This window comes from Microtus pennsylvanicus, chromosome 1, assembly GCF_037038515.1.
Source record: "Microtus pennsylvanicus isolate mMicPen1 chromosome 1, mMicPen1.hap1, whole genome shotgun sequence".
Classification (NCBI taxonomy): domain Eukaryota; kingdom Metazoa; phylum Chordata; class Mammalia; order Rodentia; family Cricetidae; genus Microtus; species Microtus pennsylvanicus.
In genome coordinates, this window is record NC_134579.1 from 57,522,749 (window position 1) to 57,535,049 (window position 12,301).

The 12,301-nt window shown below is 41.6% G+C and overlaps 1 protein-coding gene across 14 annotated transcripts in view; it reads left to right on the forward strand.

Annotated features, from left to right (window-relative positions):
* Abi3bp (ABI family member 3 binding protein) overlaps positions 1 to 12,301 on the forward strand; it is a 211,911-nt gene that overhangs the window by 66,581 nt on the left and 133,029 nt on the right. For all 14 annotated transcript variants that reach the window (XM_075964714.1, XM_075964761.1, XM_075964734.1 and 11 more), the window contains exon 3: positions 11,236 to 11,304. In XM_075964714.1, coding sequence (XP_075820829.1) covers positions 11,236 to 11,304 — 69 coding nt within the window. The remainder of the gene's footprint in view (positions 1 to 11,235; positions 11,305 to 12,301) is intronic.

A 12,301-nucleotide genomic window follows, 5' to 3' on the forward strand; every position in this document is an offset into this window, starting at 1 on the left:
TCCTAGGAGCCTTGTATTTTCTTTACCTTTCATGTGTATTGAACTTAAAAACTTAATAAATTTTTTTCAAGACAGGGTTTTGCTGTAGCTATTGAACCTGTCCTGGACCTAGCTCTTGTAGACCAGGCTGGCCTCGAACTCACAGAGATCCTCCTGCCTCTGCCTCCCGAGTGCTGGGATTAAAGGTGTGTGCCACCACCCGGTGAAACATAATAAATTAACCAATGGGAAAGAGTTGAGTTTGAGACTCACACAGTCTGAAAGAACTGTGAGTGCCACTGAAGATAGAAGATTTTCCTCTTTTATCTGAAAATCACTTTCTGAGTTAGTTATTTTTCTGGAAATACATTTACTATGTGATAAGTATTTGGCTTTAAATCTTCAAAATACATACAAATTTTTTTCATTAAAAGCTAGATATTCTAGAATCATTTAATTTTCTTCCAAGACTTAAAATTTAGCAGAATTTAAGTTTCAAAGAAGGATGATTAAAGCTGTTGGCATATCAAGTATCAAGTTATTAATAAATGCATACCATCATTTGATCAGTTCACCAGGAGTTTCTAACAGAAATGCCTGTTCTGAAAATAGATAACTATTTCCCCATGTGCTACTAAGGATCTTTTAATTCTTTATTCTTTTTGTTCTGCTGGATTTAACTGTACTTTTAACTGGATCTTTCTTATCCTTTTGATCTAATATATCATATCTAAGTCTGTCTTTTCTTGGAAATTCATTAAAACAAATTTGTATTATTTCAGTGTTTTACAGAATTTTATTTTTAACTCATATTGTTTCAGGTACTGAAATCAAAATCTAATTTTCAAAAATTCATTATAGGTTGTACATTTAAAATGCTCCCTATTGTCATGGGCTAAAAGGCTATTTTACTCTGGGTGTACTATTCCAGAACCATTGTAAGAGTCTGGCTATTAGGAAGGACGTTTTAAACGGAAAGCTAGCTGATGATAAAGGATTAACTTGTAGGGTCTGAGGATTATCCAGAGAGTGGAAATAGAAGAAAAGAATTCGATGCTAGAATTTCCTTTGCTTTTAGGGCTATCTCAAAACCAAGGACAATGTCTTATCAGCTTTTGTAATTGTCTGTCGTGTTATTTCTCTTGGAATGGGTTACTTGCCCATCTCACTCTGTGTTCTTTGGCTTATGTGAGTCATACCACATGCTGGGCTGTGCCAAGCTGCATTTGGCTTTATGTTTTATGTTGTGGTCAGGTTGGGGGGTTTTGTACATGTATTCACCGGGGTCTTATTTCACCAGCCTAATGAGGCCTCCCAGAGGCAGAGTAGGGCCTCATCATCCCCCTGTGTCTGATAAGCAGACTCAATGAGTTTGAGCTATTCTCAGTTCTTCAGTCAAGGTTCATTGTCAACAGAACAAAGTGTCTCCCATGGCCTGTAGTGGTAGTCTCTGGGAGAAATAGTTCTTTGAGTTTGGGGGTGATTCTACTATTGGTAAATAGCTAGCTTGCCTGTCATGTGAAAATTTAAACCCATTGCCTGGTGTAATTATTAAATGTGTCCCATTTTCTCAGTAATTGGAAAGGTGCCTGCTTCACCTCTTTGTGAGCAAAAGCCCAAAGTTCTCAGCATGACCCTCAGATCTTTCATAGTTTGGTCATTAAGTCACAGCCCAAACTTTACTCTTCCCTCTGAGAAGGGAAGGCAAGGCAAGATGTTGGCTATGAGTTCTCTTCTGCGCCCGCTCACCAAATGCCGTGCACAGTAACTAATCAGTATGTGCTGGGATGGAGATTTTCATCAACCAAATGATTGTTGAGTTCCCTTAATGTCCTGGGCCAAGGGATTTGGTCAGTTGTTCCTGGGAGTTGCCCTGTAGAACAGATACTGTAAACAGCATCTTCTTTATTCTAGGGAAGACAGGGATCCCTGGAGGTTTAGGAATCTACCAGCAGCAGGCTGACTCCAGATCCGTCTTGTCCATTAGCCACCACAGCACACTGCTATTCAGCCCCACAGTATACACGTACCGTGGTTCTTTTCAGCTGTACGGGGAAACTCTTTTGAGAAAACAGGTCTTGGCACTGCGCCTCTACCTGGTCATGGTCACTTTTAAAGGACTGGGAGAAACGACAACCTGATGGTTTGAAGTCTTCAACTTTGGACACTGTTCTTTGGAGAAAACTGTCCAAATGAAGTTCCGGTCATCCACTAGGCCTTTTTAGACAGACAGTGTGAGACATTGAAGTGTTCATGGGTGAATGCGTATGTACACCAGAACAGGCTCGATCTCAAACAACTAGCTCCCACTGAACATTAAAACAGCTAAGGGACAGCAAACCCCCATGCTAAGCTAAGTGTGAGGTGCACGTAGAAGCACAGATAAGAAAAAACTACAGGCGAGAAAGCCAGCAATTTATCTGACAGGTTTGGTAAGTGGGAAAGGATGAGTACTGGCCATCAGAGCAAGTGTATCAGAGAAATACATTACTAAGTGTTTGAGATGTCACAGGGAGAATTTGTCACAGAGAGAAAGCAAAGGAGGGTTAGTTTGGGACCATGACTGGATGAGATATACCAGGCTCTGTGTCAGACCATAGGAAACAAGATGGGGCAGCAGAGGTACTCAGCATGCAGGGACAGGGAGTGGAGGGTCAGCTCGGTCATGCGCAGGTGGCAGATGGTCTTGGAGGACTCTGTGTTCAGAGTTAAATGAGTTATTATCACTCTTCTCAATTCCTAGTTTTCTTTACATTTCATTTAGTAAGTGGTGTTCTGTGGGCCACACATCAAGGAGGTGGGGTTGGAGCCTGAGATTCTGTATTTGGGCCTTCCATGCCTCTCACCTTCTTAGTTCAGTTCTCCACTGTCTCATCTCCAAGACTTGCTTGTCCTTGCTCACTGTGTCCAGCATGGCTTGATCCTGGACACCTGACCGAGGCAATAAGGAAATAAAGAGATTATAGACACACACACACACACACACACACACGCAGAGACAGACAAACTGGGGTCAGGTGGGCTGGACAGGCACCTCCCACACATCCAGGAGCCTCAGCACATTTCTTATGTATCACACAGGAAGAGGGGTTAGCTAGTTTTGGTAGAACATCTCTGCAGAGGAACAGTCTCAGGCTGCAGTCATCAGGAGAAGGAAGCTTCAGTTGCTGGTTTTCACACGCTGTCAACATTAACACATCCAACCCGAGGAAGGCATCCTCAGTTCCCTGAGTCTGACCTGGAGAAGTCTCTGCCAGTTTCCAGGGGTCTGAGACTCTGGAGTCATTGACATGGACACTGTTATGTTAATAACACACATGTACACAAGATGTCATCGGCTCACCGTACATTCAGTTAGAGCCCCCTCTATTTCCCACACATGTTGTCTGACTGACCATCTACTGCTCACTCCCGATTACCAGTTTCAGCTGGCTTCCATTTCCAGCAGCCCCTTAGGTGTGAACTCAGGGAGCGTTAGGGTAGCTACAGACACACTATGGTGCCATATGGCCAGATGCGGTGACAGTTGTGCTTGCGTACTCTGGAGCTATCACTGTTGTGGACTATTAGCTTTAGATGTGTAACATTCATTTATGCTGCGGGATATTTGTTTAAAGCTGCAAAGATATGTTGCATTCTTTTATATTGCATTTATTTAACTCTGTAAAATGTGTTACGTTGCCTGTCCGAAATACCTGATTAGTCTAATAAAGAGTTGAACGACCAATAGCTAGGCAGGAGAGAGGAAAAGGTGGGACTGCCAGGCAGAGAGAATAAATAGGAGGAGAAATCTAGTAAAGAAAAATGAGAAGAATGAAGATAAGAAAAGGAGGAGAGGAGGACACCAGGAGGCCAGTCCCCCAGACACACAGCCAGCCACAGAGTAAGAAGGAAAGAGAGACATACAGAATAAAGAAAGATAAAAAGCCCTGGGGCAAAGCATAGTTAAAGAGAAATGAGATAATTTAAGTTAGAAAAGCTGGCTATAAAGAAGCCAAGGTAAGGCCGGGCATTCATAGTAGTGATAGATCTCTGTATTTTTGAGGGGAGCTGGGTGGCGGGTTCCCAAAAGAGTCAAGAAAAAAAACAGAGAAAAAAACATACCTATCACTATACATTCCTAGGGTATTTGGATGAAGCAAGCACCATTCTGCCCCTACTTGGTTGTGTCAAAGTCCCAGTGCACGGACTGCAGTTGTGGGAAAAAGAGATTTTATTTCCTGTCCTGAGAGTGCAAACGGGAAGAGAAGAAACTTTGATAATGGAGTAAACTCTAATGGGACACATTTTGTCTTCATCTATTTTCTGCCACTATAAGAAAATACCTGGGACTAAATTTTTATTAAATTTATATTTATTTAAACAAGAGAGATATCCGGGCCGCAATTCTGGAGGCTTTAAGGTTCAGGGCTAGGCAGGTGCATCTAGAAAAGGTTCTCGTGCTGCACCCCAGCCTGGCAAGTGGGATCGTGTGGCTGGCCCACATGTGAGAATGGGAAGTTGGTCCACGCAAGACAGAGCATAGAGCGCGTTTGTGAGAGAGTAAGGGGCCGTGCTGGATCGATTTATAAAAACCCACTAGGGTTCCAAACATATTCCATGGAGGAACCGAACTTCATAATGGAACATAGCACTGTTCAAAGTTGTTGGGAGTCAGAGGTAAGGAGGAGGATTGGAGCCCACCTCCAGAGGGTCACCTTAAGTGGTAAGTAGACACCATAGCGGGTGAAGGCCGAGACAGTGGAAGAAAGGAAAAGGCATGTTTTTTTAAAGGTCCTTAATAATTCATTTTCTATACTTTAAAAGAAGGTTTCATTGACCATTTGTTTTCTGCCTTGGGCCCACAATTAACACAGCTAGTCCTGGGTGAAATGCGTCTTTGATAGTGTTGCCTCCCCAAATCTCCTCAAGTGAAAGTAGAACACTGAGCAACGCTTCAGCGATGTCTCCTTCACTGGGATGTGGTTTTTTTTGCAGCGGCGCTTTTTTGGAAACACCATTAAAGTGTTTTCTTCCAAACACTTTAGTAGGACCGTGAGGAGTGGATAAGTCTAGCAGAGCTCTGGGGACATTGAGTTCGGAAAGAAAAAGCCTTTTTCCTCACATCTTCATCCATCAGAGCTGAGCTCCCTTTCTGTGTTTCGAGACCCCGCCCATTCCGCTGCAGGGAGAGCAGGGGCTGCTTCTCGCTGGAGTTATCAACCCTGCAGACTTGTCCTTCCACAAGTGACGACCTAAACTGTAAGCTCCCACAGATGAGGTGTGTGACTATTCTGGGCCCCCTTCTCTGTCTGACATCCAAGTCCTTTCTGCATTTGCTGGTGGTTCCGTGATGGGGCTGGCTACACTTCTGTGGATCTTTTGTACTTTGGTGTTATTCCAGTCCTGGAGGCTGAGGAAGCCAGAATTTTCTTTGAACTGAGGGGCATAGCAGTGTGTTCTGTCAAACTGGGCACAGGTTCATCATTTAAAAGATTTTGTAATATTTGATGGAAATAGTTACCAAACAGCCCAGGGTTTGTCAAATTGTCTCCAATTATTTTTCAGGCACAATAGGAAAAGGTTTATTGATCTACACTAAAACAGATATCCGGTATAAATAATTTTGATAAGTAAAAGAAACAGTTCTGTAAATAGACTTACTAATTCCCTGCTTAAGAATTATGAAGCTTGCAAGAAAAGGTGGTTTGTGTTTATGGGTTCTGCTGGTTCCCATTCCCTAATAGTTTTCTCCACTCTTCATGCAAAACTCCATTTACCCCTTCTTTCTGAATATGTTACTGGGATAATCACAGTGTTTCAGGCTTAAGGATGCATAAATGAGCAAAGCCTGAGCTCAAAGTGTAGCCTGGTCTAGTCTGAGCTCAGTTCACCAAGTCTTTCTGTAGAGAAGTGGAAAGACTCTAAAAGGTGGGCTCACTTAGTTCCTGATAATTACAGCTCCATGGATATTCTTTTTCTGTGTAACTATCAAAGAGCTAGTAATCTAAGTGACTTAAAGATTGCTGTGTTCTTAACTTATTTTCCACTGTGAAGTTAGCACAGTGCTAACACCTCTGCTCAATCTTCCATGGACTCCTGACTTCCGTGGTCCTTTGCCACTGGATAACTGAGCGTTGGCCCTAGTGAGCACAAGTGCCCTCAGATGTCTAGAACAATATCCCACTAGGGTTTTCCCCAAAGAGAACCCCCACTCTTTCTTAAGATTGGTTTTGCCTCTTATCAACTGTGCTCTCAGGACCTGTGGGTACAGTCTTCCAAACCCATCTTAGCTTGTTTGCTGTAATAAACTATAATTAGAATGTATTATGAGCTTCTGTTGGACAATATATCTTGAAGACTTTATACAGTGATATTTATGAATGAGGGTGGTATATAATTTTCTTGGGGGAAATGTTTTTATTTCGGAAACTGTGATACTTGCTTTTGTTTATTTTTATTATTTCCACCTTGCTGTCTGTCCTCCAATCCTACAGAACACAGCCACTTTTTTATTCAAGAAAATTGATAATAGCACTAACATATAATTAGTACCACACAAATAAGTAATTAACATATACTCTGTACAATTACAAATAAACTTAACCACAATAACCACAATGAAGGGCTCTGCGAAACAGCCACTGTGGTTTGTCTCCACTTAGTTAATGGAAAAGATAAAAGGTACCCAAAGAAGCATCTGCCTTGTCCCACTAACAGCCAGGCAGGATTGAACCCCAAGCCTCTAGAGAGGGAAATGCAGTTCAACATAAAACCAAGTTCTTAAAGTAATTGAGAGTGTAATAATATCTTGTTTGTCAAATAAAGCTTTTTTTTTTTTTTGTAGATCAGAGGTCGAAGCTAGCCACTAGCTAATCATAGAGTCTGGAGGTCGATACAGACAGTCAGGAAGTGATATGGCCAGTAAAGGGGGGGGGGTGATAAGGCTAAAAGAGACAGAAACTCGGTCTCTTTTTGGTTGGGAAGTTGAGAAGTAAGGTGGCTGTGGTTTTGCTCCTTGGTCTCTCTGATGTCTCAGTATTTTCCCCCATATCTGACTCCAGGCTTTTATTATTAAGACCTGTTAGAATTCATGCTACAGGGGAGGAGAGAGGGAAAGGAAGAAGGGCAGGAAGAGATGGGAGATGAATGAATGTGTTTAAGCTCCTGACATGGTTTTTTCTAAGGTAACCTTGGCTTGCCTAATGTTTGTGCAGACATATGCATGGTAGAGACTTTGCATAACAGAAACCCATGCGACTGTGGCAACAAGCTGAGCAGTGCCCCTTGAGAAACTGGAGTCCTCTATTAGATCTAAGATTTGAAAGATAGAATTTAAATTGGACAATTATAGCAGGATTATAACCTTCACTAAAAATACAATATAATTGATACATATCTTCAATGTTAGATTTCATTAAACAATAAGTTCTCTTATCCATTACCCTAGGGCATTTGCAATCTTAAGCAAATTAAGTTAAACTGGGGATTAACTAGCAGAATTACAAATTTAAAGGGACTACATCCTATATAAAATATCTTGCGTGGAGATTTTAATTGCATCTATTCCCTAAATAATGAAATCATTTTGGTAGAATGTCTGCTAAGACTCCAATGTGTGAATTTGTAGTCTGCTACAAATCTACAATACAGAATGGAATCAAAATCTTGACTTTAGTTGCTCCATCTTCCCATGTCTGTATCACCAACAGAGTATAGATGCTGCGGAAACACTGCAAGGTGGGAGTATTTACAGAGCAGTTAGTGTGAATACACCCACACCCACTGCTCCTCTTCTGTTCCGCGGCAGCTTATGCAAAACGACTGTGAGCATAACCAAAACTGATTTTTAAATGGTTCCTATGACCATGTTCGATCTTGGGCACTGTCTTTGGCATCTGTATTGCTCTGATATTTCAAGTCCTTGTCAAAAAGCCACTAGCCCATTAAATGCCTGTCTTAAGGAAGTAATTAAACATTAGTTCTAAATTGAGTAAAGCTCATGCCTGATCTCTGTTTTCTAGAAGGGCATTGTTGAGACTTATTAAAAAGACATTTTGAAGACTAGATTAAGATATTTATATAATTGTAGGGTCACATACAAAACTAATATTGAGGGCCTTTGTTTCAAAAAGCAAGATTGATTATAACATTAGAGGTAAACCTCCTCCACCCACAGTCTCTATCTCGACTTTTGTCATGTGTTTTTTGTTTGTTCGTTTGTTTTCAAGACAGGGTTTCTCTGTGTAGCTTTAGTGCCTGAAGAAAGATGCTTAAAAGAAATCCCACACTAGCTCAGAATTGAGAAATAAATGGTTATTTGTAAATTTACGGGTAGACTCACAAATCAGAATTCTCTGCTGGAATGGAGATCAGAAACCGAATCCTGCAGCTGGAAAAGAGACCAGACACATGCTCTACATCAGCATAAATAGTATAAGAGGCCACGCCCCAGTGGGTGAGTAACTATTGGCTGTAGGATTTCCTATTGCAAGTGCCTGTCCTGGAACTAGCTCTTGTAGACCAGTCTGGCCTCGAACTCATAGAGATCCGCCTGCCTCTGCCTCCCGAGTGCTGGGATTAAAGGTGTGTGCCACCACCGCCCAGCTGGTAATGTAATTTTAAGAATAAAAACTATAAATTACATGGCATGGAGCTTTGACCATGATAGTGCACAAGGCCCATTTCAAAGTGAATTCGAGAACCTTTGAGTCTCAACAGCAGGGCTGGGAGTGTGCAGTGTTTTGTAGTTCCTGCATGCATGGGATTTTCTAAGCAGAACTGTGGGAAGGCTGCACAAAATGTCTCAACTTTTATGCACCTTCGATACAGGCCTGCATATTCCATGGGTGTTCATTTTAACTTATGAATGAGGGAGAACTGAAGGGGAGTGGAATTGTCCAGTCTTTCCCTTTTCTTCCATGTTTGCTAGCACAGCAAACATGGGCATAAAGAGGTTCCTTGCTGGTTTGGGTTTCATTAAACACCACCTTATTTGCCAGTGAAACAAGCTCTGGCTTGAGTGAACAATGTGTCACATTGGGGCTGCCAGTAGCTCCCTTTATATCCTCTTTCTTAGTCAGAGGCAAGATTTGCTTGTCCTCATCTAGCGTGTGTGTGGTACATGCTGGCTTGCGCATGTTCCTGTGGAAGCCAGAACTCTACCACCAGTATCTTCTACTACTTTACCCCCTTAGTCTCTGAGACAGAGTCTCAGGGAACCTGGAGTTTGCTGCACTAGGGATGCTTTATGCGAAGAGGAAAGTGGAAATCCATAGACAAGTGTTAGTATTTCTGGCTCCGTTGCTCCCGTGCATACTCCAGCATCCCACAAGACATAGTATTACAAAGTTCAGTTCAAAGATCAAAGTATTAAAATTTTTAGGAGTTTGGCACGATGACTTAGAAGGTTAATGTGATTTTCCCTAAGCCCTATGACCTGAGTTGGATCCTTGGGACCCAGATGGTGGAGAGAAAATGACTTCCACGAGGTGTCCTTTGACCTTCACAGACATGCATATGCACCCACCCAAACACACACACACAAAAGAAGTTAAAAAAAATAAAAAGAATTTCTGGATGGTGGTAGGGCCTAAACCATCTGGGTGCAACTGTAAATGTTGCACCCCTGTGAAGATGACCGTGTCTCAGTGATCTCCCTATTACACAAGGTGATTGCAGAGGGTGTGCAGAATCACCGTGTCAATAGTTTATAAATTTATTAACAGTTTTTTGCACACAGAAACCATGTATTACATGGTAGTTTATTGACACCTAAATTATTCTACAACCCTAATAATCTCACCCAATGGTGATTGTAGTCTTGTTATTGAATTTGGATTGAGCACTTGGTAAGGGAGTTTTCTCTGTCCTACAGGCCTCAAGGTACAGGCCCTGAGATAATTTTGGCCCAACATCCTAGGTGCTGTTTGTTTATTTATATATTTTTTATCAGTCATCTTGGATACAGTAGTTTTTTAAAAGGCCATGAGAGTCACATTCAGATAATCATTCCTCTGGTGGGTTGACATCTGAACATGAGTTGTCATCTGCTGTACCCTTCATGGCTCCTGACATCTCAATCTTTATTGGGTAATCTCACACCTCTTAGCTTTAACGTTGATTCTCAGCCTTTTAGCTAAGAGCAAGTATAGTATCTAATAGAGTTTAACATAATTTTACATGCACAATTTAAGGCCTAAATATTTTTAAGGATTGTCTCTGATATTTCAGTGATAAGCTCTGGTGGATAACCCCATTTTTACCCATCTAGAGTTGCAAAATAGGATTCAGTGGAATTTAAAAGACATGAGATTGAGGATGGGCATGGGCTGAATCTAGAAGGTGTTAGGGGAAGAAGTAGGGACTAAATATTATTAAAATAAATTGTATGCATGTTTGAAAATTTCAAATAATTAATAAGTATACTGTATCTGGTTGGAATGATGACTCAGAGGTTAATAGCATTTGCTGCTCTTGCAGAGGACTGGGATTTGGTTCTTAGCACCCATGTGGCACCTCACAACCATTTATAACTACAGTTCCAGGAAATCTGATGCCTTCTTTTGGCCTCCAAGGGCCCTAGAAAAGCATGTGGCACAAATATACATGCAGGTGTGTGTGTGTGTGTGTAAATGAGCGTGTGGGTATAATTTAAAATTGAGAAAGGCTTCCAAGTGGGTAACAGTAGATGTGTGGAAAGAAGGGATGCAGGCAAAAGGACACATGAGTCATGAAAGATGACAAAAAGCTTTTTTTTTCTAGTTTCAGCCTGCAGGGTTTTTCTTTTCCTCTTTAGTGCTGGATAAATGCATAAGGATGTTCTGGGAAGTGAAAGGAAAAGCCTTAAGCAAAGCTGCATAGCGTCAGAATGGACGTTCTGATGGCAGAGACATTCATTGAGATGCATAGGGTTTGGAACTGGGCAGGAATTTTGAGTGGTTTCCTTAAATGAACTGTGTGATGTTTTCATTTGTGAGTTAATGAGAATAAGGTGATTTTATTTAAAAAAGAAAAGTCTGTGTAGCATGTTCTTAAAGACCTCATCCCCACCCAAGGCCATTTGGGTTTGAAAATATGGATCTAATTTTCATTTCTAAGACTTAATGGGCTTTTTAGAAAGTATTAATTTTCCAGTTCTTGGGTCTTCTCTTTCAGTGGTACTGGGGTCAGAGAGAGTTTAACACCAGCAAATGTTCATTCAGGACAGGGGTGTGCTAACTGCTGTGCTGGTTATGGAGGAAAGGGTTTTGCTGAAAGATAATGTTGTTGTTTCAGATGCAGAGCCAAAGTATCTGATAGTCGTGCGACCTGCTCCTCCTCCCAGTCAGAAGAAGTCATGTTCAGGTACAGTCCTTGCTCTAGATTTTCTTGTACTTACCTATGCACCATGTAATTTCACCTTCCGCTGCATGCTCGAGATGAAATGCTTTGGGAATGGCTTAGCAATGTGGGTATAGATGGTATCAGTCCAGAGTCTGCAACTTACCCTGTGGGACGAGCAGCATAGCCTGGTCCTAGACACTACTCTCAGCATAAGTAGGCATTGCTGCTTCTTGTCACTGCCTACTCTGGGGTTTAGACAATTAACATGCTCTCTTCACGTTGGTTATTGTGAGGGGTAAGTGTCATTTTGTCTAGTTCTATTCTATAAAGGGTGGCCTCTTGCCCACTATTGGCCTTTCAGATTTTAAAGGCAAAGCTTTATGTCTAACCTTAGCTTAAGGAAACCATTTGTTTGAAAAGGATATCTCGTTTGTGTATATACTGTAGAGATCGGAGCTTTGGTTTTATTTACTCCGTGTCTTTCCCTTCTGGGCTACTCTCAGACCAGGAAGGCTGGAGACAGAAAATGGATAAAATACATATGTAAAACTTCAACATGACTGTAATAGTGTTACCAACTTGACAGGAGCTGAAATCACCTTGAAAACATCCTGACACACCTTTAGTGATTATTTGGTATCTGGGTGTGCCTGTGAGGGGTTATGTCAATTAGGTTGATTGAGATGGAACTGCCTAACAGTGGGCAGTATGATTCCCTGAGCTCCGGTCCTGCACGACATAAAAGGAAGAGACTAGCTGAGTGCATGAATCCTTTGGTCTCTGCTTCTTGGCTGTGGGTGTACCTCACCAGCTAGTTCAAGCTCCTGCTGTCTTGTCTTCTCTGCTATGAATGAATTACACTTAAATTGTGAGCCAAAATGAACCCTTCCTCCTTTAAATTGCTCTTGCTCAGGTATCTAACCACAGCACAGGAATAAAACTAAAGACAAAAGATTAAAGCTTGCCATGTCTAATTTTAGGACAACATTTTGTCCTCCAACAGAGCCTCTTTCTTCCT